The following is a 27,923-nucleotide window of genomic DNA, read 5'->3' as shown; positions in this document are numbered from 1 at the left end:
GCTGCAAAGCATGGATGGGGAGAAGATAAACAACTATTGTGTGCTTTGCAACTGAAGCACCACACACCACTACCCAAAGTTGGGGGGGGGCATAAAAGGATTAAGTCTAAAATTACATAGCGGCCCCACAATCTGTGCATCTTGCTGCAATCTTCAACAGCTGCCTTTCAAAGTATGTAGCATGTTTTCAATTACTTTCCACACTCCCCACCCACCCAAAATGAGTGTAGCCTAGCTTTTCTGTTACTTGACTAAACTGGTATGCAAAATCATACCCAGTAGTGTTTTCCTGCGTTGCTGAGTATTCTAGAAGATAAATAATCCCTCCCTGACCACAGAGAAGCATCTCCTTGAGAAAGGAACAAATGGCCTCATTCCTTATAAGGCATCGCCCTGCAGCTTGAGCCCTGTGAATGGGCAATTGCCTCTGATTGTTCGCAGCCTCTTGCTTCACGCAGCGGCTCAGAGCAGCGCCAGGAAGCTGCAGGCGGCGGGCAGAAAAACCGAAAGCAGCCGGAGCCTGGAGAGAAGCCGCTTCTGCAGCTCAGCATCCAGGACGGGACTATGGGCAAGTCAGGTGGGTGAACGAGTCTGGACGACGCTCATAGCTTTCCTTGCCTATGAACGCGCACCCCCCCCCCAAAAAAAAACCTTGCCCCTTGCTTCGATGCGCATAGATCTTAATGGCTTCATCCAGCAGCCCGGAAGGGTTTTCTTTGTGCAGAAGAAACCCGGAACTCGCCGCCTAGGATGCGCGACTTTTATGCATGGGCTTTGCATAAAATTTCGGTCTAATATGCTTGCTAGAAACTGTTAGGCAGCCGTCGCTTGCAGGAATAGCCATGGGGAGAGTCCGTTAGCTTTCAAGCCGTGCTTTGCGTTTCCTCGGAGGATGTGATTAAGAGCGGGCAGGAAGCAAGCAAACCTATTTGGCAAGAATTCAAAATAGCTCCCCATATACGTTGGCCCTTAGCCTGCACAGCTGCACTGCCTAAGGTGAGAGGGAGCAACTTTCCTTTCCTGCTGCTTATGCGATAGGATTTTGGCATCCCAACCAGCTGTGGCGCTTCTCTGTTCCAGGGTTCCCATTTGGAACCGATACACTCAAGTTTCCGCAAGAAAGGAGGCTCTGGAATCAGACTGCTGTTCTAGAAGCTGCTCTGGAGCAAGGAACGTTGTTTTCTGGAGCAGCAGCATCATTCGGCATCAGAAGCAAGGGGGTCTGTGCAAAGCGGAGGGAGGAGATGGCGATGCAAGTCCCACGGGGGCCCCTTCTCATTCCTGACAACTTCAAAAGCTGTAAAACAAGCAGGAATGTAACAGCTGCTGTTTTCTTTGGCCAACAGATGCTGTGATGGCAAAAGCTGTGTCTTTTACATGTCTACTAGCCTTGCAGCTTTTAAATGCAAAACTCTGCAACTGTTATGTCTGGCAGTACCAAAGAACTAGGCCCCTCTAGGAGGCAGCTATGTTCACAACACAGCAGCCTTGCACATCTGTGCGTGGTGGGAAAGTCCAGAATGGAGAAGGATATACAGTGTGTGTGTGTGTGTGTGTGTGTGTACACACACCAGGAGTATGAAACCTGTGGCCCTCCAGATGTTGGACTCACCACTACCATCAGTCCCAGCCAGCAAGGGTCAGTAGTCACAAACAATTGGAGCTACAGTGGAACTGCCTCAGGAGGCTTCCGCATGTCTGTTTTAAGCAGATAGCTTTCCTTGGTCTTCTGTGCCAGAGGCGACATCTATCTACCTGTTAGCAGTAACACTTTAATAATAATAATAATAATAATAATAATAATAATAATAATAATAATTTATTATTTATACCCCGCCCATCTGGCTGGGTTTCCCCAGCCACTCTGGGCGGCTTCCAACCGAATATTAAAAACAGTACAGCTTCAAATATTAAAATCTTCCCTAAAGAGGGCTGCCTTCAGATGTCTTCTAAAAGCCTGGTAGTTGTTGTTCTCTTTGACATCTGGTGGGAGGGTGTTCCACAGGGCGGGTGCCACTACTGAGAAGGCCCTCTGCCTGGTTCCCTGTAACTTGGCTTCTCGCAATGAGGGAACCGCCAGAAGGCCCTCGGCGCTGGACCTCAGTGTCCAGGTAGAACGATGGAGGTGGAGACGCTCCTTCAGGTACTTTGGACTGGAGCCCAGGACAGTGGCTGAAGGAACACAGCTTGACTTTCTCAGCCAATGCAAGGAGGGGCCCTTAGCCATTCTCCACGAAGTTTGGAGTCAGACAGACTGAATCCCTGAATGCCATCATTCAGGCGACCAAATCATAGAATCATAGAATCACAGAGTTGGAATAGACCACAAGGGCCATCAAGTCCAAATCCCTGCCAAGACCAGGACTCCTTGAGTCCTCCTGACAATACCTCTTTCTCCCATTGTTTTTACTTGTGGGTGGAAGACGTGGAGAGAGGGTGTGTGTGTTTTCATTCTCTCTCGGTCTGCCATAAATAGCGACAGGGGTAGTAATCACTAGCTGCATGTTGTAACTTCTGATTGTGTACAAGGCCTGGGTGTGGGTGTATTTAAACTGCACTATCGGAGAAGTCCATCTGGTTTTACCCACGTGTAGGCAAGGCTAGAAGTGTGTCTTTAAGAATTCATGCCGCCTGCTTTTAACTGCAGATTTCTGTGTTTAATGCTATGAGTTTCTCCAAGCCTGATAATTTCAGGGTGCACACAGATGTACCTAAAAACCAAGTGTCAGTGTTCTTTGTGAAGTTGATGTGCAGAGTGTTGAATACATGGGTGGCTTTGATGTCACAATCTTATTGTCGCTGTTCCATGGAACAGTTTTGCAATGAGAAAAAGTGGATTTGTTTTTTTAAAAGGTGCAGTCAAAACATTTACGGTAATCAGAAAAGGGTATTCCTTGTTATAGAATGCTTTTTTCTCTGGGTGATGTCCATGAGGTGCAGAGAGTCTGTTGTTTTTCTGAGCCAGGCACAAGCCCCACAATAGTTTAAATTTGGAAATTAGGGGTAGTATTGAAACAAATGATCATTATGGACCTACATTATATCCAATTTTTTCAATAGGTCTACTCTGAGTAAAACACAGCTGATTGACATCTCTGGTCTGTGTTATGGTGTGATGCTTCTGTTATAATTTTCTGTTACTTTTCTCTTGATTTAGAAGAGGTTTAATAAAGCTTGCAAGCCACCTTTGACAGTAGTTTGAACTAAAAAATTGATTTAAGTATTAAATATTTGAAATGGGCAAACATGAAATTGGTGCTTAAGCATTGGAGGGGAGGATCTGGAAGCCTGCCTGAAATATGATGTAGAGCAGAGCTTGTGTGTTAAAATTGGATGACAGGCCCATGTGTGCATTTGTATTAGACAGTTTCTAAATCCTCTGAAATTACCGTAGCTTGTGTTAAGAGCTAATTAAGGCAGACTGGTGCTTCCTGTGGTACCTCGGGTTAAGCACTGAATTCTTTCCGGAGATTCTGTTCTTAACCTGAAATTGTTCTCAACCTGAAGCACCACTTTAGCTAATGGGGCCTCCTGCTGCCGCCGCGCCGCCGGAGCACGATTTCTATTCTCATCCGGAAGCAAAGTTCTTAACCCAAGGTAATATTTCTGGGTTAGCAGAGTATGTAACCTGAAGCGTATGTAACCCAAGGTACCACTGTATTAAAAACTAATGCACTCTGGACTAATACCCCCTTGAGGTGGCAGCCTGGTGGTAATGGGTCATTAGTAAGACACAGGATCAAATAGGCTTTTGATGATTGGGCAGTGGCGTAGCGTGGGGGGTGCAGGGGGGGGCCGGCCGCACCATCTGGGGGTTAGGGTTAGGGGGCGCAAATCCATGGGTTAGGGGGCGCAAATCCACGGGTTAGGGGGCGCAAATTACTTGCCTTGCCCCGGGTGCTGACAACCCACGCTATGCCACTGTGATTGGGGGTTACAGTACCTTGTTAGACAAACAGCACATTTCTCCACACAAGTAAGTCCTGTTTTGTTCAATGGAGTTTATTATCAGGAAGAGATTTTATTATTTTATTGGATTTTATATAATTTTAGAAAGCTAAAAACAATAAGGCATAATAACAGCAAAGGAACATCCTGTATTCCCTGCCCTCCCATCTCCCTAAGGAAAGAATTTTAGACTTCTTACAATATGCGAAATTCTCTTAATATCTGTTAAGTACCCTTTGAGGGTTCAGACAGTCCTTACATGCAGAAATATCTAAGAAAACCCATCCCTCTCTCTCATTCCTCTACAGCAGAGGAGGAAACCTCTCTGGGAGCCAGATATTGCTGGACTCTCGTCAACTCCAGCTCCCTTTCCATTGCCCACGCTGGCCTGGCCTGATGGCTGGTGGAGTCCAGAAACATCTGGAAAATCCATGTTGTTCTCCACTCCTGCTATAAAAGAAACTTGGAAAGGGGAGGAGAGGGAGTTGCTTCAGCCTTTCTTAACCCACCACCTGATTTGTATAATTAGGAAACAATCTGCATATGCAATTTAGGCCCCCCAGATTTCAGGGACTAGAATGTAGAATATCTAAGTATGCATCTGTCAGGTTATCATTTTAGCAATATACCATGCATACAATAGAAGAAAACCATAAGAAACATGTATCAGTGTCCTAAGACCACTGAGCTGTAACAGCCCTTGAGCAACAAGAGAGCATTTCCTGAAAGCATTTCCTGTTTAGAATGGTAAACAGGCTGCTACAATATTGAAAACATCCTTATAAATATGCTGGCAAATCAATTTTTTTCATTCCGCTGATAAGGAATGGCTGTTTGCAAGGTGAACATTTAATAGCTTAAAGTAGGAAGTGGGGATTTATATGTGAATCTGTTCAACAGCAATGAACCTTAAATCCTCAGGTGTATTCTTACCTTCCAGGAAGTGAAATGTTAATGGAGCCACAAATGGTTTTGTTGCAATCTTACTTCTGTGCTCACTAATCTGTAATCTCAGGACTCCACTCATTCGTGAACAAGGACACAATATTACTTACATATACAGTATTACATTATTGCTGTAAAAACCTTTATGGGACTGGTACATTGTTTTTTGCTGTTACAGTTCTGCACCGCAAGAACACTTTCCACACCCAAAGTGACCACTTATAATTAGGAGTCTAATTCTGTCATGTATTTATTTTATAAAATGTATATGCAGCTCAAACCTCCAAAGCAGTTTACAAAGAGACTGTACTAAGAGAATGTACTAATGTACAGGTTCTTTGTGTTAAATGAGCTATGATATCCTTTGAGGCAAGTCTTGAAATCCTGGGATATGTCTAACTAAGCACTGAGACACTGTGTGTCTAATAGAAAAGGACATGCTGTTATATCCTACTGACCAAAATAATTTGTTATAATGAATCTTCTTTGCAAAAACAAATATCTGAGTACACCATATATCCAAGACATGAAACATTTTATTTAATCTGTGGGGTTTTTAGCTGTTCTTGCATTGGTGCTAAGCATGCTTTTCAGTTTCCTTGTTAACCAGAACATGCAAACTGCTTTGTTTCAAATGGTGGTATGAATTCTGGCTGGTGCAGATGACTTGTGCTGGTGCATTTAGCAATCCTATCCCATGGTTAAAGTAAATGATGAGAGGGAGGGGGGTTGCGTGACTGCCGCATCATGCTCCCAATCTTCTCATCTCCATTAGGAGAATATCAGACCCCTCAAGTGTCCCGATTTAATCGGGGCATTCTGAATTTACGGAGGCTGCCCCGGCTTCTGATCCCAATCTGGGATACCCAGATTTTCTCGGAGGCCACACTAGGCATCGCAACATCCGCCAGCATCACAGGGCCTAGGGCAACCTCCTTGAGGCTGCTGAGCAGAAGGCTAAAGACAGCAATAGAGAGGGGAGGCAAGGAGGGTGAGGAAGGGGTCAGCGGCAGGGAGGGGCCAAGTGATGTAGATGGGGGAGGCTGGGCAGTGCCCCAAATTTTTCTTACAAAATGTTGGAGAGTATGCAATATTAAAGGGACGTGGGTGGTGCTGTGGTCTTGTTGCAGGAGAAACCCCTCCCCCTTGTTAACAGTCTAAACCACAGAGCCTCTTGGGCTTGCCGATTGGAAGGTCAGCACTTCAAATCCCCACGACGGGATGAGCTCCCATTGTTCGGTCCCTGCTCCTGCCAACCTAGCAGTTCAAAAGTACATCAAGTGCAAGTAGATAAATAGGTACCCCTCCGGCGGGAAGGAAAATGGCTTTTCCGTGCGCTGCTCTGGTTCGCCAGAAGTGGCTTAGTCATTCTGGCCACATGACCCAGAAACTGTCTGCAGACAAACATCGGCTCCCTCGGTCTATAAAGCGAGATGAGTGCGCAACCCCAGAGTCATCCATGACTGGGCCTAATGGTCAGGGGTCCCTTTACCTTTACCTTTATGCAATATTAAGTCTGCTCTGGAGTAGTTCCAGTCCATGCTAGTGACTGAAGCAATGTTTGGCTTCTAGTAAAATATTAGCTTGTGGAGCCCAACACCCTCCCCACTCTCAGGGTTGGAAGATCCCTATCTCCATGACTTCTGAAGGTCTTCCCACCACTCTATACATCCTTTTTACAGATTTGTTAGCTTTGCAGATATATAAACAAGCGGCTTTCAGGAACCTTAGTCATTAGCATTTTTTGAAGAGTTGAGTGGAAAAACCCCCAAGATAATGACTCATTGCAGGCTGTGTAATAGATTTCTGTATATATGAATCACAGTTAAAAGGGAGGGAAGCTGTACTGTTTTCCAGAAGTTGTATGTTCTCCTGCCTGCTAAGATCCACTGAGTGGGCTTGAAAATGGATAGATTAAATTGCAACCAAACCAGGAGATGATATGAAACACAGAAGTTGGTGAACTAGGGCCACATTTATGAATTTAACAAGAGCAGATAAGCAGTGGTGATGCAGTGCAAGACAGCAGCTGCCACAAAACGATTGTCTTAAATTACAGCGGGTGTGTGTGTGCACATCTTTAAAGTTGTTAAATGTTACAATTAATATGCCTGAATGTATCCTTTCGACTTGACAGCTCAAATCAACCCCTTTGCCAAGTTCCTCCATTCCAACGCCATTTTGCCCTTGGAAAAAGGACTCTTTCCCCTGCCACCTCCCCAAGCATGAAGTCATGTATACACACCTCCTACCCCAGGAAATGCCCAGAGGTGACAATTGCTGGGCTCATTGTTCTCCAAAGGAAGCCAAATCTCATCACCTGACTTGTCTCAGGCTCCAGACATGCAAAGGAAGTTCTGTTGTACTTTTGGGTGGTGGGTACTATGCTAATCTTATACTTGGGTGTTGCCCTGACATATCTGTCTATGCTAATCTTGTGTAACCCTCCCCTTTTGTCACATGTTAGCGATGTAGCAGTGATGCTGTGCGAACTGTATTCTGGGATATGGTGGGAAAATTTTAAAAATCAGTGTTGCCCCATTCTCTGGGTTCACGTACTGCTGTTTGATCCTGTTGCGCAGCAATAAAGGATCTAAGTCTACTGACTGCTGCTTTGTTCCAAATTACTTGGCTGGAATTCCCTTCTTTTACTGACCGCATGGACCCGCGGGGGACTTGTACTCCGATGAGCTGGGCTGTTGAATAGTCTCTCAACCCAGAATTTTCCTTAACACTATGCATGAGCAAAACCCTGCCAAAGGAGAGAACATAGGAGCCAACTTCTTCTTTTTTTCAATTTTTAAATTAATTTTCCAAAAAAACTTAAAACAAACAAACAAACAAACAAACAAACATAAATCCTAATCGTAATTGAACCAATCCTAATAACATTGTTAAATGATTTCCTCAAATCCCCCTGGTTGAATTTCATTGTATATCATTTTAACAGTTTTCCAAAATCAATTTTCTCAAAAAATTAACTTGATCACTTAACATCTTTCATTCTTTCTTATTTAGCTTTAAACATCTAAATTCCTATCCTTACATGTTTAAATCCTAAGCCTATCTAATATTTGCAAGCTTTTCCAATTAAGTTATCTTAACGTATTTAGCTAAATAGTCTTCCATCCATTTCATCCATTCTTCCTGGTACTCCTCCTCCTCCTCCTGGTTGCGGACTCTTCCACTCAGGTTGGCTAGCTCCGAAAAGTCCATCATCTTTATCTGCCCATAGGAGCCAACTTTTAGGAGCGGAGGTACCTTCACCCCCACAGTAATATATTTGAGGGAGCCCGGGGTCCCAAGTTGATGGGCATTGCCATTCAAATGGTAGTTGGGTGCTGCATCTTGTGATTGGTGATGTGGGCGGGGCTTACCTGTCTCGCCCCCCCCCCCAATATTTTATTCAATTTGGCACCCTAGAGAGAGGCAGCCTTAACTATACCCAACTGTACCAGTGGTCTTCTAGCCACTGACCAGCAGTGCCATCTCATAACCGTCAAACTAGCGCTGCTAAAGTCCAGGGCCCCACGTGAAATATGCAGGATCTTAACCAAAGCAGGCAGTCAATGCGACTACATGAACCAGGCAGCTTTCAAAGCCTGAATCACACAACAAATGCCTTGGGTTTTTCGACCCCAGCAGTTTATCAGCAGATAATGGATTACAGTGGTGCCCCGCAAGACGAATGCCTCGCAAGACGGAAAACCCGCTAGACGAAAGGGTTTTCCGTTTCGGAGGTGCTTCGCAAAACGAATTTCCTATGGGCTTGCTTCGCAAGACGAAAATGTCTTGCGAGTTCCTGCAGTTTTTTCCCCTCCCGCCAATTTTCCCAAGCTGCTAAGCCGCTTATCAGCTGATCTGCTAAGCTGCTAAACCGCTTATCAGCTGATCCGCTAATAGCGCTAAGCCGCTAATGGGCTTGCTTTGCAAGACGAAAAAACCGCAAGATGAAGAGACTCGCGGAACGGATTCTTTTCGTCTTGCGAGGCACCACTGTATAAGAATCAGGATGTGCCAGGCATGCCTGCGTCTGCCTCCAAGTATTCTACATATCCTGAAATCGCCAGTATTGCAGCACACCCCCGCAAGAAACCCACATTGGCTTCCAAAGAGGAGACAGAGAGGAGATATGAGAGCTGTCTTCAAATATCTGAAGGAATGGAAGATGGAGCAAACTTGTTTTCTCCTGCTCTGGAGGGTAAGACCCAAACCAATGGCTTCAAGCTACAAGAAAGGAGATTCCAACTGAACATCAGGAAGAACCTTCTGACAGTAAGAGCTGTTTGACAGTAGAATGGAGTTCCTCAGAAGGCTGTGGTCTCTTCTTCCTTTGAGGTTTTTAAGCAGAGGTTGGAGGGACATCTGTCATGGATGCTTTAGTTGAGATTCCTGCATTTCATGGAGTTGGACTTGATGACCCTCAGGGTACCTTCCAACTATGATTCTATGATTCTAAATCCCAAACTCACACCTAGAATAAACCTTCCTGATCAACCTCTGTGTCTAAGCAATATTTCAGAATTGGGACATTCCTGTTAGTATCTCTTGCCTGTCCCAAAGTAGCTGGAGCTCCCTCCCTGTTCTGGGAAAACTTGCCCAAGCACTGCTAAAAGACACGTGAGCTATGCTAGTAAATAGAGTAGACTTCTTTCCAGAATTAATTGGGGTAGATGTGTGAGCATTTATGTATTAACTTTATATCTCTTCCTTCTTCCCAAAGGATTTCAAGACAGTATGGATCTTGTATTTATACACCATTGCAAAGTGCTCAGAACACTTTGTAAACATTAAGGGAATACTTTGGGCTTGCAATTATTTGAAAGTTCTTCAGGAGTACATTATCTCCATTTAAATGTGTGTTAGATCACATGCTTAGGAGTTATGTCTATACTGACAGATCATGCATTAGATCAGGGAATATAACTCAAATTCACTTAATCTTGTTCTATAAAGCTTGTTTTTTTAAAGCAGCTTCTGCTTCCAAGTTTGTTGGAAAGTCCAGCTGCTCTCTTCTTTTCCGTGAGCCCATCGTGCTGAGATTACCAAACTGACAAAGCAAGCTCTGTATCTTTCAGGCTCCAGAGGACAGAAACGGGAAGCAAATTAGTCATTTATTGTTCTTGTTTCTCAGCACTAGCACAGTTGCATCTTTAAGAAATAACATTCCTTGACTGCTGACTGGATGCTTTCGACTTTATTTCAGTTGTTACCGTATGCTAAGAGGCTTTGTGTCTTTGTGTGTGTGTGTGAGAGAGAGAGCGGCAATATTAAAATTGCATATTTTTATAACTCTGTAAACGTAGAATTTTATGTTCCTGTACATCTTCATTGAGTTAATAAAATGTAGTTGTTTGGCAGATCTGCATATTAATTATCAGATATGGAAAGTTTAATGTGAGGCGCACAATGTACATCACATTATGCAAAATATATGTCCTAAATCTTAATACTAAATGTATCTAAATCCAGCATTCTGTATTGCAGGGCATTTTAAGATTACCAAATTAATAGCCTCAACAACGATTGGGAGAGTCGTAGCTCAATAGTAATTTACATGTGGAAGATCCCAGGTCTGGCATCACCAGCTAAAAGGCAAAGCTTTGGAGATCTTGGAGGACCTGCTCCCATTTGGATCTGACAATAATGGGATGAATGGCCTCATTTGCACCTTTGCATATTTGGTACTCGGATGTTTAGGGTGTTGCACAGTGAACACATTGGTAATGGGATGGAAATTATGCTATCCGTCCTCTTCTGTTAAATATTGGAAGTGCCTGTGCTAATTTGACCCAAGCTTGTGCACTGTTCTTTCTTTTTAAACATAAATATGGGTCATTTCTACACAAGGATTCTTTAGCACTGTTATCTGCTAGAAGAGGCATTAAAACTGTGGTTCTACATAGCGTGTAATATAGTACTATATTCCCTATAGGGAACCCCTCAGTTCTTGTTCCCACAGCAGAAACAAAAGTGGTTTGTTCATTACTGACGTACGCGCTTGCTCTAAGGCTGCAATCCTAGGGATGTTTAAGTCAGAATTAACCTTCTGATTGAGAAATCACACTTAGGAATGCAGCCTCCGATCACATGGTCTGAAGTGATTCATGCTTCTTCCGGACACTGGCATTATTTAAGTTGGTACTTCATTTACTGATTTGCTTTTTACAATCATAGCCAGGGGTGCCAACTTGAATAAAATACTGTGGGGGCGCAGGTAAGGCCCACCCTGCAGAGTCAATCACATGGTGCAGTGCACACACACTCTTTGAATGGGAGTGCCCATCAACTTTGTGGGGACCCAGCCCTCTCAAATATTTATGGTGGGAGCTGAAGCCCCCTAGGAGTTGGCTCCTATGATTCTAGCAATTGCAGCATTTGCTTCTTCATTTTTAAAATGAATAATTTTATTAGTACACATGCACTTTAGTACAAAACAAATTGAAAATTAAAAAGAGTGGGGGCAAAAGTTGATGTGGAAACAAATGGGGGAAGGGGCCACATGCTGTAGGGACAGGCAGGCAGAACATCACCAACTATCTTACTGAAGACTCCTTTTGCTAGGTGCATGAATAGTGCTTTGCAAGTCTACACCCACCAGGCCGGTGCTGCAGTTGCACTGAAAGTAGGAAAAATCACCGCAAACTTTCTTGAAAAAGTTGAGAGTCCAAAGTGGAACACATTGGAATACAATAGTTTGGCAGAGACGTCACTTGGCATCTTCCCAACATGAATGAGTGATGCACATTCCAGAGAAAGTCATTGCACTACTAAATGGAATAGTTCCAAACTTTCCTGCTTCTTGGGAGATTAGCTGAGGTTTCATGCAAAACTGCTCAGAATAGCCAGTGTGTCAAAGGAAGAAGCGCTGGGACAGGGAGGTGATGCTTTTATGTATTAATTCTTTGCTATCGTGGGCTGTTTTGTGCTCAGTTTGCTTGCTGGAAATGTGGCATACAAAAGTAAAAGATGAGTGTGAAGAAAGAGATGTGCGCCCAAAGTTCTTACTGTTGTTGTTGTTTGTTGTTTAGTCGTTTAGTCGTGTCCGACTCTTCGTGACCCCATGGACCAGAGCACGCCAGGCACTTCTGTCCTCCACTGCCTCCCGCAGTTTGATCAAACTCATGCTAGTAGCTTCAAGAACACCATCCAACCATCTCATTCTCTGTCGTCCCCTTCTCCTTGTGCCCTCCATCTTTCCCAACATCAGGGTCTTTTCCAGGGAGTCCTCTCTTCTCATGAGGTGGCCAAAGTATTGGAGCCTCAGCTTCACAATCTGTCCTTCCAGTGAGCACTCAGGGCTGATTTCCTTCAGAATGGAGAGGTTTGATCTTCTTGCAGTCCATGGGACTCTCAAGAGTCTCCTCCAGCACCATAATTCAAAAGCATCAATTCTTCGGCGATCAGCCTTCTTTATGGTCCAGCTCTCACTTCCATACATCACTACTGGGAAAACCATGGCTTTTACTATACGGACCTTTGTTGGCAAGGTGATGTCTCTGCTTTTTAAGATGTTGTCTAGGTTTGCCATCGCCTTTCTCCCAAGGAGCAGGCGTCTTTTAATTTCGTAACTGCTGTCACCATCTGCAGTGATCATGGAGCCCAAGAAAGTAAAATCTCTCACTGCCTCCATTTCTTCCCCATCTATTTGCCAGGAGGTGATGGGCCCAGTGGCCATGATCTTCGTTTTTTTGATGTTGAGCTTCAGACCATATTTTGCGCTCTCCTCTTTCACCCTCATTAAAAGGTTCTTTAATTCCTCTTCACTTTCTGCCATCAAGGTTGTGTCATCTGCATATCTGAGGTTGTTGATATTTCTTCCGGCAATCTTAATTCCGGCTTGGGATTCATCCAGCCCAGCCTTTCGCATGATGAATTCTGCATATAAGTTAAATAAGCAGGGAGACAATATACAGCCTTGCCGTACTCCTTTCCCAATTTGGAACCAATCAGTTGTTCCATATCCAGTTCTAACTGTAGCTTCTTGTCCCACATAGAGATTTCGCAGGAGACAGATGAGGTGATCAGGCACTCCCATTTCTTTAAGAACTTGCCATAGTTTGCTGTGGTCAACACAGTCAAAGGCTTTTGCATAGTCAATGAAGCAGAAGTAGATGTCTTTCTGGAACTCTCTGGCTTTCTCCATAATCCAGCGCATGTTTGCAATTTGGTCTCTGGTTCCTCTGCCTCTTCTAAATCCAGCTTGCACTTCTGGGAGTTCTCGGTCCACATACTGCTTGAGCCTTCCTTGTAGAATTTTAAGCATAACCTTGCTAGCATGTGAAATGAGTGAAATTGTGCGGTAGTTGGAGCATTCTTTGGCACTGCCTTTCTTTGGGATTGGAATGTAGACTGATCTTCTCCAATCCTCTGGCCACTGCTGAGTTTTCCAAACTTGCTGGCATATTGAGTGTAGCACCTTAACAGCATCATCTTTTAAAATTTTAAACAGTTCAGCTGGAATACCATCACTTCCACTGGCCTTGTTATTTGCAGTGCTTTCTAAGGCCCATTTGACTTCACTCTCCAGGATGTCTGGCTCAAGGTCAGCAACCACACTACCTGGGGGGTACGAGACATCCATATCTTTCTGGTATAATTCCTCTGTGTATTCTTGCCACCTCTTCTTGATGTCTTTTGCTTCAGTTAGATCTTTACCACTTTTGTCCTTTATTATGGTAATCTTTGTACGAAATGTTCCTTTCATATTTCCGATTTTCTTGAACAGATCTCTGGTTCTTCCCATTCTGTTGCTTTCCTCTATTTCTTTGCATTGCTCGTTTAAGAAGGCCTTCTTGTCTCTCCTTGCTGTTCTTTGGAAATCTGCATTCAATTTCCTGTATCTTTCACTATCTCCCTCGCATTTTGCTTGCCTTCTCTCCTCCGCTATTTGTAAGGCCTCGTTGGACAGCCACTTTGCTTTCTTGCATTTCTTTTTCATTGGGATGGTTTTAGTTGCTGCCTCCTGTATAATGTTGCGAGCCTCCATCCATAGTTCTTCAGGCACTCTGTCCAGCAAATCTAAATCCTTAAACCTGTTCCTCACTTCCACTGTGTATTCATAAGGGATTTGGTTTAGATTGTATCTTACCTGTCCAGTGGTTTTTCCTACTTTCTTCAGTTTAAGCTTGAATTTTGCTATAAGGAGCTGATGATCTGAGCCACAGTCAGCTCCAGGTCTTGTTTTTGCTGACTGTATAGAGCTTCTCCATCTTTGGCTGCAGAGAATATAATCAATCTGATTTCGATGTTGCCCATCTGGGGATGTCCATGTGTAGAGTCGTCTCTTGTGTTGTTGAAAAAGCGTGTTTGTGATGACCAGCTTGTTCTCTTGACAGAACTCTATTAGCCTTTGCCCTGCTTCGTTTTGATCTCCAAGGCCAAACTTGCCAGTTGTTCCTTTTATCTCTTGATTCCCTACTTTAGCATTCCAATCCCCTATAATGAGCAGAACATCCTTCTTTGGTGTCACTTCGATAAGGTTTTGTAAGTCTTCATAGAACTGGTCAATTTCAGTTTCTTCAGCACCAGTAGTTGGTGCATAAACTTGGATTACTGTGATGTTAAAAGGTCTGCCTTGGATTCGTATCGAGATCATTCTATCATTTTTGAGACTGCATCCCAGTACAGCTTTCGCCACTCTTTTGTTGACTATGAGGGCCACTCCATTTCTCTTACGGGTTTCTTGCCCACAGTAGTAGATATGGTAGTCATCCGAACTGAATTCGCCCATTCCCGTCCATTTTAGCTCACTGATGCCCAGGATGTCAATATTTATTCTTGCCATCTCATTTTTGACCACATCCAACTTACCCAGGTTCATGGTTCTTACATTCCAGGTTCCTATGCAATATTTTTCTTTACAGCATTGGACTTTCCTTTCGCTTCCATGCATATCCACAACTGAGCGTCCTTTCGGCTTTGGCCCAGCCGCTTCATCAGCTCTGGATCTACTTGTACTTGTCCTCCGCTTTTCCCCAGTAGCATGTTGGACACCTTCCGACCTGAGGGGCTCATCTTCCAGTGTCATAACTTTTATATGCCTGTTGTCTTTGTCCATGGAGTTTTCTTGGCAGGGATACTGGAGTGGCTTGCCGATTCCTACTCCAGGTGGATCACGTTTGGTCAAAACTCTCCACTATGACCTGTTCATCTTGTGTGCCCTGCTCGGCGTAGTTCATAGCTTCTCTGAGTTCTTCAAGCCCCTTCGCCACGGCAAGGCAGTGATCCATGAAGGATCTTACTGTATATTGTTAATTTTAGATCCGTAGGTGCAGATCATCCTCTAGAATAAAATAGCTTACCAGGGAAATGCTGAAGTTGCCCTTTGGGTCAATTTTTATGGTAGCCCAAATCTCAGTTGTATGGGTGTACAGTGGTGCATCGCAAGACGAATGCCTCGCAAGACGAAAAACTCGCTAGACGAAAGGGTTTTGCGTTTTTTGAGTCGTTCCGCAAGACGAATTTCCCTATGGGCTTGCTTTGCAAGACGAGACGTCTTGCGAGTTCTTGCGAGTTTGTTTCCTTTTTCTTAAAGCCGCTAAGCCGCTAATAGCTGTGCTTCATAAGACGAAAAAACCGCAAGACGAAGAGACTCGCGGAATGGATTAATTTCGTCTTGCGAGGCACCACTGTATGTATATATCTCAATTTTAACTTGTGAGCTATTGCTGCAGTCTGCTCTGATTATATATTTTATCTTTATGAACTCTTTTTATTGTGTTATGCGAGCTGGACTTTGACCGTAATAAATTATCTAAATCTTAGATATGAAAAAACTAATATTTTATGCTAACAAATTGGCTTTGCTACTTTTTTGCATTGGTTGTTGAAGATGAGCTAAGGAGGTTATGGTTATAAGACAGAAACTCTGATTACAGGTCAAAAGCGTTGAATGCCACGATTACATGCATATTATAGTTCCTTTCTTCTTGTCTGTCTCTGCAATGCCATATACATCCCCTCTCGCCAGAGCTTGTGCAACTAAGTGATCTCAGGTCCAGCTGTTTTAATACAAGCCACCTGATGAGTTGGTTAAACTGATTTTCTTCTTATTTTGTAGGCTTTGAAATGTAAGAGCAATGTAAGATTTTGACCCTTGCTTAGGGCCTGAAGCAGAGACTGGAATTGTTTTGAATTTCTAATGCTTTATACCGTTTTAGCTTCCAAGCAATTTGCGGAAGAGGTCTTAAAAGCCCACAATGACTACAGGAAGAAGCATGGAGTTCCCTCACTAAAACTCTGCAAGAAGTTAAACAGGGAAGCACAGCAGTGAGTACAACTACTTCTTTATTTTGTTAATTGAAGAATTTATTGGTATTGCAGTACTTTTGATTAGATTCTTGGTTTGTTGATACTCAAATCCTCATAGATTTATTTCCTTGAACAACAAAAAAGACATTTTTTCCCCACTGCCAGGATCAGCATAATTGTCTTCTCCAGTGGTGCCATATTTTGAAAGAGTAAGGCGGCACACAGCAAAATCTCTAGTAACTTCTATAAGCATTGGATGAAAGGAAGAAGATAACCTAAATGTTGTGAATGCCAATGGCTGGCACTACCAAAGAATATTAGAGCTAAGGAACACAAGCAAAATTACATGGTGCATGTTGTTGTTGTTTAGTCATGTCCGACTCTTCGTGACCCCCTGGACCAGAGCACGCCAGGCACTCCTGTCTTCCACTGCCTCCCTCAGTTTGGTCAAACTCATGGTGCATGTAGCTTAGCTCTAATGTTATTTGGTATTGCCAGTGATTCACACCACCATTTCTTGGACCACTTCACACAGGTCTCATAGGATGTCAGGGAACTGACATCGGAGCCAGAGGCGGAGGCAAGGCTCCCAAGTGATGCTGGAGAAGGACCCAGCAGGGAGAGAGGTAGCTCATCAGCTGGGGAAGGAAATCAGCGCAACACCAGGGATAAAGGGGGGCAGATGGGGGAATCGGCGAGAGGGCTCCAGGACTCTGCGCTGGACACCAGCGGGGAGAGCACGGGTCCTCCGCTACCCACACCCTCCCTGCGCAGGGAGAGTAGGAGGAGACTTGGCGTCAAACAGCTTTTATGCTGGAAAAGGTTTAAGAAACGCCCACTGACGGATTCTGCTAGCGACTGAGGCAGCCACGAAGTGAAGGGCTGTCCAGACAGAAAGGTTTAACAAGGCAACATAGCCAGGAGAGGCGGCAACTTACGCACGAGCAACCCCTATTATTAGCATTACATAGGATGGGATGCTTCTCTGTACAAAAAGACCACCCAGAATAGACACAGTAGCTCCTAGCATGTCTGAGAGAAGGGGCCTCACTTTATCCCTCATGTGCTCGTTTTCTGGATGCATTAAATTTATATAATCTTTCAAGCATTCTGATGCTCACCCTGTCTCTAAAAACTAAACAGTTGCTATCATGTTCCTGTTGAGGAAAAGAGATTAACTGGCTGGTTTGAGGAGGATCACTTCATGGTGTTGGCACCCATGGCTTGGCCACTGCCAGAACTCCTTCATGGGGACCTGTGGGCGCTTGGAGACACACTGTGAAGCAGGGAGCATTGCATTCCGTTGCGCTATCAACATTCCAAGCGCATTCTAGGGCTTGGTCATCTTTGGAAGCCGTTAGGTCTCACAGCAGGGCTGCCTCACACTCTCCTCCTCCTCAGGCAGACAATGTTCTGAAATATCTCATATCCCTTAAGGCAGTGTTTCCCAACCTTTTTTGGGCAACGGCACACCTGTTTAATGAAAAAAATCTCGCGGCACACCACCATTACAGCCCCGTGACGTCAGCGCGCAGCGTCACGCCGGGAGGGACGCACGAAAGTCAAAGTTTTTTCCCTCCCCCTTGCCGGGGAACCTCCAAGCTTTGGGGGTGGGAGGAGGCAGCAGAGGGAGGGACTGAGGGACGGCGGCATCTGAGGCGGTGGCGGCTGTTGTGGTGGTGGCGGCGATAGCGGGCGGAGGAGGGGGCGGCGGGGCTTGAGGAGCCGTCGCCGGGAGTTGCTGCTGCTGTTGTTGCTGCTGCTGCCCGGACATGCCGGCCTCCTCCTCCTCTGCTGTCTCGCGCTCCTCCCTTTTGCATGCGCTGCCCCGCCGCTCGACACCACCACTGCGGAGCCACCCCTGGCTCGACGCGGATCCTCGCCGCTGCCGCCTCTCACCGCCCGACTCGCCCGCCTCCCTCCCACGGCACACCAACCAACGTCTCACGGCACAGTAGTGTGCCGCGGAACACCGGTTGGGAAACACTGCCTTAAGGAACGGGGATTAGCTGCAAAATACCATGGCTTTGCATGTCGCTGTGTTCACATCATTCAGCAAACTCCTGCAGCTTCCAGACCTCTGTGACTACTTCCATGTATGGAAGACACCTTTAAGGGAGCACCCCAATCCCTTAAGTCCCAGTTGCCTCCCCATCTGCATTGACTAGGAATTCAACCCAATGCCTTATCTGCCACCTTAGTTGGCCCCACCCTCAGTCAGCTACCCACCCCCCAGCCCAGGACACTAAAAAAACCAATTGCATACGCTGTCCTAAGGGACATATAGACTGTGTTGGGCTCCATGGGCTGGTCAAAGTACGAGACCAGGCTTTTCCAGGCAGCCCGTTCCCTTGCTTTCTTTGGGGTGCTGTGGGTCAGTGAATGCACAGCCAGCTTCTCGCTTCACTGGTTACCACGGGTCTTGTGCTGGGTGGTATGTGCCTGTCCCAGTCTTCCTTAAAGGTACAGGTGCAGGTTTCTAAGACAGACCAGTCTGGAAAAGGGGCCGGAGGAGGATGAGATGGGAGACAGCCTTATGCCCTGGCTTACATCACTGATTGTGGTGAAGGCCCTGCCAGATGCCCTTGTCATTAGCTAGGCAAGAATAATCTGAGAAACAGAAAAGGCATAATCAACCTCACCAGCCTACCAATCTGGAGAGTTCACTCTTGAAACACCCCCTTAATATCTATATTTTGGTCTGAACTGTCGGTGCAGCAGCAGTGATAGGGCAGATTGGGATGGGTGATTCAGCACCCTGGCATTGTAGTTCATAACAGAGGCCTGTCCAGACCTGATGGGGTACATCTGTTGCCAATGGGCACCAAGGTGTGATTGCTGGATGTTTACAAAGACCTTTGAGAGTGGTTGCAGATGTAAGTAGGTTGGGGGGGGGAGCTGACTGAGGGTGGGGCCAACTAAGGTGGCAGATAAGGCATTGGGTTGAATTCCTAGTCAATGCAGATGGGGAGGCAATTGGGACTTAAGGGATTGGGGTGCTCCCTTAAAGGTGTCTGGGGGAGGTGCTTCCATCCTGACACCCAGGTGGGGGCTAATGGGCCAGGATACCCCCCCGAAATGGTGATCTTAGAGGTCCCCCCATTTTGAGGTACATCCCAGAGTGATCCTTAACCTGAGATTAACCCTTCTTTTATCCCAAAGCAATTGTCTTGTTATTTCATCTTCCTTGATTAGTCCCCAGCTGCCCACGGCCTCACTGTGTCTGGGCCCACAATCCTGAATTCACACACAAAGTGACCGTCAGTAAGATGGGTGGGATTTGGCATCATACTAAGGTGATCATTATATCAGAACAAGTATTTGTGCTTTCTGGGCCGAACAACCTCTCCTTTCCTCTCCTAAACTCTTTTCTGGGGATTCTCTTGATCCTCTGAGCTGCTTTAGGAGAATTGGAGGGAGGGGGAAAGTTTAGTCAAGCTAGCAAGACTAAATTTGTTGAATACAGCAAATTACTTTACAAAAAGCAGTATCGGAAGAGGATCAAAGGCAATCCCATGCAGATGTTGATATTGGATGGGGAAAACAAAGACAATTCTTCTGGTCAGTTGTCCTACAAAATGCATGCATGACAAGCAAACCTAGATACTCACTCCCCAGCCTTCAGACAGAAAACCCAATAGGATGTAAGTGGGAGTTGAAAATAAAGTAAAGTGCAATAGGGTAAAATTAATGGCATAAGGTCCAATTCATTGCGAAAGGCTGTTCACGAAAGTATGGGGAGAACTACATGGAATCAGGCGCACAACTGTCAGAATGTTGTTCAGTGTGACAGCCAGAAAAGGGATGCAAGGTAAACACTGATGCAAAACACAATTTTTTAAAAAGATTCAGAGGAACTAGACCTACTATACTGCCCTGCAGAAGATACCACAGCAGATGTTCTGCAAAACCTTTATCAGGGGAGCGTTGTCACAAGCTATTAAGAAAAATCAGCTTTGTGAGTTAATTAATATGTCTGTTGAGAAGGAGTGTTCGAAAAGGCAGTAGTGCGTAATTAATTAATACTGTCCTGAGAAGATGAAGCCGCTAGAGAGTTAATGTCTATAGGAACGAAAAGCTAAGTGGCCTTCCTGAGCTTTCCGTTCTCATTTCTCTTCCTGCTTGCTTGTTTCTGGCGTGTGTGGATCTTAAGTGAAAGATCCCATTTGAAGTTTACTGTGCAGCCCCGTCAGCCTTCAGTGTGGTGGGCCAACACCTACTCAGCAACAATGGAAGCATAGAAATCGTTATGGGAGAATCACATCAGTATGAAGAGAAGCACACATCACTGTCAACAGTGTCCCTCATCAAATGTTGACTCATTTCAAATAACAATTTCTTACCCTTTCTACTACGAATACGGCATGGCCCACCCTCAAATTTACCTCTTTTACACAACCCAGTTTCAGATCAATCTATAGGACCATTTTCTATCTATAAACTCTGGAACCTACCTCCCCACCCCCTGATTTCTCATTGTTGTTGTTTAGTCGTTTAGTCGTGTCCGACTCTTCGTGACCCCCTGGACCAGAGCACGCCAGGCACTCCTGTCTTCCACTGCCTCCCGCAGTTTGGTCAGACTCATGCTGGTAGCTTCGAGAACACTGTCCCACCATCTCATCCTCCGTTGTCCCCTTCTCCTTGTGCCCTCCATCTTTCCCAACACCAGGGTCTTTTCCAGGGAGTCTTCTCTTCTCATGAGGTGGCCAAAGTCTTGGAGCCTCAGCTTCGCGATCTGTCCTTCCAGTGGGCACTCAGGGCTGATTTCCTTAAGAATGGATACGTTTGATCTTCTTGATATGTTTGATCTTTTTCCGATTTCTCATTACAGTGGCAGAATACAATTCAGCTGCCTTACCCTTCACATCCATAGGGCTAGGGTTAGCATTGAGCATTGGTCTTGGCATTATTAGTATTAGCATTGGGGGGTGGGTCTTGGCTTCACTGCTGAGACAGGAGGAGGAAATAGGGGCTTGTCCGCCCTCCACCCCATTTCGAAGGCCAAAGGAAGGAATATCTAGGACAGGCTTCCTCAACCTCGGCCCTCCAGATGTTTTTGGCCTACAACTCCCATGATCCCTAGCTAGCAGGACCAGTGGTCAGGGATGATGGGGACTGTAGTCTCGAAACATCTGGAGGGCTGAGTTTGAGGAAGCCTAGTCTAGGAGGATCAAAGGGAGGAGCTTGGGCAGAGGCCGTGTTTGATGATGGCAATGATGATGATAAAGATAAAAAATTACTTACACCCTGCCCATCTGCCTAGGTTGCTACAGCCACACTGGGTGGCTTAAAAAGGTAAAGGGACCCCTGACCATTAGGTCCAGTCGTGACCAGCTCTGGGGTTGCGACGCTCATCTCGCTTTATTGGCCAAGGGAGCCGGCGTACAGCTTCCAGGTCATGTGGCCAGCATGACTAAGCCGCTTCTGCAGCGCACGGAAACACTGTTTTACCTTCCCGCCAGAGCGGTACCTATTTATCTACTTGCACTTTGACGTGGCTTACAGCATAATAAAAGCGCAGCAAAGCATCAAACATAAAAGAAACCTTCCTGAAAAGTTTTCCACACTGGTATGAGTAGCTCTGGGGCACTATGCTGCTCTTATACGGAACATTGTGCATACTGTTCATTTAGAGCAGGGGTCACCAACCTACGGCCCGGGGGCCAGATAAGGCCCAAGGGACTCGTTTATCTGGCCTGCGGCAGTGGCCACTGCTGCCGTCCACTCTTACTGGTGCGGTGCGGTGCAGTGCAACACGGGGACCCACTTCCTGGGCAGAGGAGCACTGGAAATAGCTTGTGCACACAGGCTTCCTCTGACCCGGATATGCACCAGAAATAGCGAGTGCGTGTGCGTACGGGCGCACGTTCCCCCGCCCTCTGGCCTGCTGCGCAATCGTCACTGGAGACACCGACCCGAGGCAAGGAAAGCTTGGAGACCCCTGATTTAGAACAACCTTCGCCAATGACACCCATTTTGCTTCAGCATGACGTAGTCTGTTTCCGCTTATGTAAAGATCTTTCTTTTTTTTATCTAGGTATTCAGAAGCACTTGCTAGCACCAGAATCCTCAAACACAGTCCTGAATCCAGTAGTGGGAAATGTGGGGAAAACCTTGCATGGGCTTCGTATGATCAGTCAGGTAAGATAAGTACATAGGAAAGACCTGTTAACATTGCAGTGCTCAAGCATTTTCCTCCCAAAACTGTAAGGACTGCAATTTAAGCAACACACATGTGATAAAATACCATTGAAAGCATTTTTTTATTTGTCAGTCCAATAGTGGCACAGAGCCATACTTATGCACGTTCAAGTGGGAAATGTCCCTCTTGATTCAGTGGGACTTGCTCCTAAATGAGCGTAGGATTGCAGCAATACGTTTAAGACAAACATCATTAATTTTCAATGGTTGGAACTGGTTACATGCTTTGATTAGGTATCACCTTTGGTACTTTTCTTCAAGGCTTATTGAACCTAGGCAGAGAGCTGGTGTGGTATTGTGTCGATAAAGTTGGATGTGAGCCAGCTTATATTTTTTTTCAGTTATATATTACATTTGTATCCCACCTTTCCTCTAAAAAGCTTGCATCTCCATATCCAGGGACTCAGCTGCATTGGCAGAGAAAAAGTGCTTTATATGCTTTGTATATGCATTATAATACTGTGACACCAGGTGGCGCTGTAGAGTTCCGTGTTTGCCAACCTGATTTCTCATACAAAGTTTACAACACGTTTAACTGAAACACTTCTTCTTTCATGTGTCTAGATCCAGCCCAACTGCATTAAATATTAAAACATTTGAATTTTATAAAATTGAAAATGTGTTTAGTGCTTGCCAGTTATCTCCGTGATTTTACACTCACCGACCAAAACATTTCTAAATTTATTTTGTCTCAAAATACGCATTTTACATATTTTGATACATTTTTCAAAACTGCATCAGGACATTTGGTAACTGCAAAAGACATACTTAGGTGGTCAAAATTTGCTTTCTCTTTACATTTTAAATTCAGCTACTTACTGCTGTTGGTCAGAATGGTGTGTGATACTCTTTTTTTTCCAAAACGTTGGGGTTTTTACTAACTTAATTCCAGCTTGGTTAGAATGTATTTTGAGAGCCCAGAGCTGCCTTGGAGGAAAAAAAGAACAGAGTGGCAGCATTTTTGCACCCCATCAGTTGCAATTCAACAGCATCTTTTCATTCATTTTGCAGGGAGCGAAGTAGCTGACAGATGGTACAACGAAATAAAAAGTTACAACTTTCAGAGTCCGGGGTTTTCCTCTGGGACAGGTGAGTATGGGCTGGGCGTTGCTTATGGACAGTTAGCCAGGGCTGGCCTACCTATGAGGCAAGGGAAGGGACTGCCTCAGGCAGCAGGATCCGCGGGGGCAGCAGATCCCGTCTCTAAGGAATGCATCACCCCGTGCTGCGGTGGCGGCGGCAATGATGGCTGTGGGACCCTCCTTGGAGGCCGCAGCTGCCCCCTCCTTGGCACCCCCCCCATGCTGCCTCTGCCACGGCCTCTCAGTGAATAGGAGGCAATGTTGGTCTCCTCCCACCCCTAGAAAGGAAATGGTGGGCTCCCCATCCACCCAACGAGATTCAGAGAGTGGACCTCTCTCTTCCTCTCCCCCCCCCACCTCAATTGTTGGGTGAGGCTGAATTGATTTCCCCCCTTCACTCACCCATTCTTCCCTGGTGCAGGCGTGCCATTTTGTGGTTCACCAGAATGTTTTTGGCTGGCCCTGCGGATAACCTAAAGGACACTTCTAGTTTCTCACAATATCTCAGACATTAAGCTTTTATATAAACATATCCTTTCGACTGAATAGAGGGCGGGGAGGTGGAGGCACGCTGTTCAAAATTCAGCAAGAAACAGGCGCTGGGTAACCAAGTGTGAAGAAGCTCAGGCTTAGTTATTTCTAAATCTTCCTCTTTCTAACACCATAACTTGAAAAAGCATTGATTCCAAAGACACATGGTTTAATTTTCCAGGAAATGGCAGAGATACCAGTTAGAAGCTTTACTAACTGCATTGGGTTAACCTGTTAAGTACGGATGTGTTGCCATAGAAATAACTAACTAGGGATGCCTCGAGAGCAATAGGCCAGTGACTAGTCAGGATTAGTCTTATCTGGCACGGATCGCTGGGAATTCTCAAGAGGACAGACATGCTGTCTTTTCTGAAACCAAAGCTATGACTTTGGGGGTTCTCCATGAAGCTTAATGGGGAGCAAGATTGGCTGGAGTGTTCATGCTCTTCCATTTAATGCTCAGCCGGTGTATGTTTATAAATAAAAGCGTGTATCACAAGAACACCACAGTCTCCAGTGAGCTTCATACCAAGGAACCTGAAACTGAGGTCAAACAAACAAGTTAACTAATTGGAGCACTCCTTAAAACTTTCAAATGTATCCTCAAAACAATTGTTCTTTTAAAAAGTTATGAGCAAGCAATACTTTTTTTGCGCACAAAGGTTACGGTCCTTGAGTTAGGATGCTTGAATTTCCTTGAGCGGTTTTTCTGAAACCGAGTCCTGTTCTCGCCCAGTCTTGCATGAGACTCTTGCCCAGAGCCTAATAGATTCTGTGTGGGGTTTTTCTTTAAGGACACTTTACAGCCATGGTTTGGAAGAACACCAAAAAGATGGGAGTTGGAAAGGCGGCTGCCAGCGACGGCTCCACATTTGTGGTGGCCCGATACGAGCCTGCTGGCAACATTGTAAACCCTGGTCACTACGAACAGAATGTGCTCCCGCCAAGGAAATAACGTTGCCAGGAGCCTGAGGGAATGGACTGTTCAAGTGGCTAATGAAAAGCAAAACGGAGGATTGGATTAGTTTGGATAAGCAGGTTTATATTTGAAAACGGTTATCAAATTTGCTACAAGGAGAGTGGCTTGAATCGTGAGAATCAATCTTGCCTACCAAAATGGACTTTTGTATGGAACCAGTGCCTAAAGGGCTGAGGAACCTCAGCAAGCCCAAAACGTAGAATGTGCAAAAATTAGGAGTTCAAATAATGGTTTTATATAGCTCTAGGGTTCCTTTTAAAAATTACATTTGTATGGTTTAAGTAAAATTCAGTTGTGATAACTTTTAAATGTTTTTTTTAATCAAGTTCAGATTGCAAATTACGAAGTAAACAGTCTGATTTTGGCTATTGTATCAAAACAGTTTGAGTTCCTTATGAATCCCATTCACATCCATAGCCCTTGCTTTTATGCAGTACTTTATAATATTTTTGTATGCTCTTTCTAGATGTATGAGGGTTCTCTCTGTAGCCTGGATACACTCTGTAAATAACATTTGTGTTCTTTGGCCAAGTGCATGTGTTGAAATCACAATGGTCTGTCAGATGATGGGAGCACCTGGGAGCACAGAAGAGGAAAACTGAACCCTGCAATGTACTGTATATTGAGCACGGTTTGCCGTTGGCATGAAAGGTTTTCCAGTTAGTTGAAATTTGAACTTAGTCCTAGATGAGTAGCTACTATTTGGACGAGTACTATTGGTTCAGTGAAATCCGGGATGCCACATAGCAGCCTAAATCCAGGGCTATGTACATGTTGCAGTGGAAGTGCAGAATTCAGCTTCTTGAGAATCTCACCAGAAAATAAAACCAAGCAGAACAGCTGCAAAAAGATGCTTAGAAGTGCCCGGTCAAATGCCCACCAATATGTCAGAAGCCTGGTAGTTGATGTCAGTACTTCCGTGGCTTACATAGGTTCTTGACCTCATTAGTAGCAAAACCAGAATAAATTATGCAAGATAGCAAAAATACAGGTAAATTATGCAGAAAAGTGAAATCGTGCAAATAGAGCAACTGTGCATAATTTATACTGGTTAAAGGATTACTCTTTTCTTGGTACATAATTTAGATGCCTGGTTGCAGTTTTGTTTTATTTTTTTTAAAAAAGTTGGCACAATGTGTGCTTGTTGTACGTACAATTCAGATTACAATTTACATGATATGGTGTTGCTCACAGTGGTTTACATTAAAAATACATACCGTGCCAGTGACTAGGGGAAGGCAGGCCCTTTGGGATTATTCTGCCATCATTAGAAATCATAATCTTTCTTAACACCATCTCTTCCCCCACTTTAAGAAATATTGTAAATCTTCTATTCATCTGCTCTTTCAGAACATTCCTATTAGATATGTAACTGGTAATGCATGACTTTATGCTGCAGTTCCAAGTGAGTGTAGGAAGGTACACGTAAACAAGCTTCCTGAGAAATTCAGTTTTCATTTTGTAAAGCAAGATGCAAAAATTTGCTAAAAGCTCAGAAGTATGAGCAGTGCCCGAATGCGATTTTCAGTAATCGGGGATGTCAGGTTTCAGTGTCATTTCCTTTCCCATGATTAGCAAGGGCAGCATAAATTATGAAAGACAGCAAAACTTGTAAATTATGCAAAATAAGATGAATCATAAAATTTGAGCAAATTTTATAATTTATCACATCTCACAGGATTTTGTTTTCTTAGTACAGAATATGGATTGCCTGAATATATATAGCGCAGAGTACACATAGTTCTGCACAGAAGACTTGCCCTTATATTTTTTATATGTCTATACATCTGAAATAATACTGGCTGGACTGTAGATCTCAGCCAGCCAACAAGGAAAAGAGAGGCAGTATCTCAGCTACTCCCAGGGCGGCTGCCAGCCTCACCATCCAGCCCAGGGCAGTCATAGTTTATCTGATGCCAGCATTCAGATGATGCTTCCCTGTTTGGAGGTGGATGGTGTGGAGGAGAAGGGGTGAGAGACCTCGGAGGAAGGGCACAGAGTGCAAGTCTCCACTGGGAGCAGCTTGATAAGGAACCGGGATGTGCACAGAGGGGAGAGAAGGGTTGGGTGAACCCAGAAGTTCCTGCCTAGGATTCTCATTTTGGCACGAGGCAGAGACCTGTGAGTTTAGACAAGTTTGGGGGTGGGTGGGTCCTGTGAACCCCGGGGAAAGAGCAGGTGGAAGGAGAGAGCCAGGGATGCCTAGAGGCTAAGCAGCTGTCCCAGTGGCAGTCTGCTCCTTGCCTACCAGAAGAGGAGAGAAGAAAGACGATCAGTGTAGCATTGGGACATCCTGATGGGCGGGCAGAGGAGCCCATGTGGCTCAGACCGGAGACAGCAGCCCCCAACCTCCCTTGAAGCCCCAAATCCCCAAGGCAGCTTGTAGGCCTCCTTGCTTTAGTCCCAGGCTGTGAACACACTATACCTTAAAAGCAGATTTCTTCCCTCCCCCAAGAATTCTGGGCACTGTAGTTTATCTCTCAGTTACAATTCCTAGCGACCCTTAAACTACAGTGCCTTGGGCAGAGGGGAGTCACGTCCAATAAAGCGAGGCATCAGGCACTGTAATTTAAGGGTGTGTGTGCTTCAAATGCCCTTTAAAGGCATAGTCCATACGCAGCCCCACTTTAACCAGAACACATACGTCACCCTAGGGAGGCCCACCCATGAGGCAAGGTGAGGGAACTGCCTCAGGTGGCAGGATCCAGGGGAGCAGCAGGTCCTGGTGTCAATCTTTCTACCCCCACCCGCCTTATCTCTCTACTTCCATGAGCATAGCCTTACTAAAATTGTGTATATTCGTGAATATTCAGATTCTGTTTAAAAGAAATGAAACATGAAAGCAGAAAGGTCTTTGCCTTACATGGTCACATGATATTAAGTTAGTGGTGCTGCCATTTGTATTCCAAGTCCATTAAATGTAACCCAAGAATTCAATGCAGCAGAATTATTAATATTTGAAAATAAAGTATTTTTCGTATGAA

General features: G+C 45.0%; 2 protein-coding genes across 2 annotated transcripts in view; one reads left to right on the top strand and one right to left on the bottom strand.

Annotated features, from left to right (window-relative positions):
• LOC309516239 (zona pellucida-binding protein 2-like) overlaps positions 1-1,759 on the bottom strand; it is a 26,326-nt gene extending 24,567 nt beyond the window's left edge. The window contains exon 1 of the mRNA XM_082194927.1: positions 1,613-1,759. The gene's annotated coding sequence lies outside the window, so the exon portion shown is untranslated. The remainder of the gene's footprint in view (positions 1-1,612) is intronic.
• On the top strand, positions 197-27,923 carry GLIPR2 (GLI pathogenesis related 2). Its single transcript, XM_082195169.1, has 5 exons — positions 197-577; positions 16,056-16,164; positions 22,184-22,287; positions 23,359-23,436; positions 24,755-27,923. Exons 1-5 carry the CDS (start codon positions 565-567, stop codon positions 24,913-24,915), a joined length of 465 nt encoding a protein of 154 aa, XP_082051295.1. The 5' UTR covers positions 197-564; the 3' UTR covers positions 24,916-27,923.

Source organism: Podarcis vaucheri, assembly GCF_965113315.1.
Source record: "Podarcis vaucheri genome assembly, chromosome: 13".
NCBI lineage: Eukaryota > Metazoa > Chordata > Lepidosauria > Squamata > Lacertidae > Podarcis > Podarcis vaucheri.
This window is presented reverse-complemented; position numbering and strand designations above follow the sequence as displayed.

What these genes read in the sequence shown, in the direction of transcription:
- GLIPR2 (XM_082195169.1), top strand. An exon ending in TTAAACAGGGAAGCACAGCA is followed by an intron (nt 16,165 to 22,183) that starts GTGAGTACAACT and finishes TTTTTTATCTAG; the next exon opens with GTATTCAGAAGCACTTGCTA. An exon ending in GGCTTCGTATGATCAGTCAG is followed by an intron (nt 22,288 to 23,358) that starts GTAAGATAAGTA and finishes TTCATTTTGCAG; the next exon opens with GGAGCGAAGTAGCTGACAGA.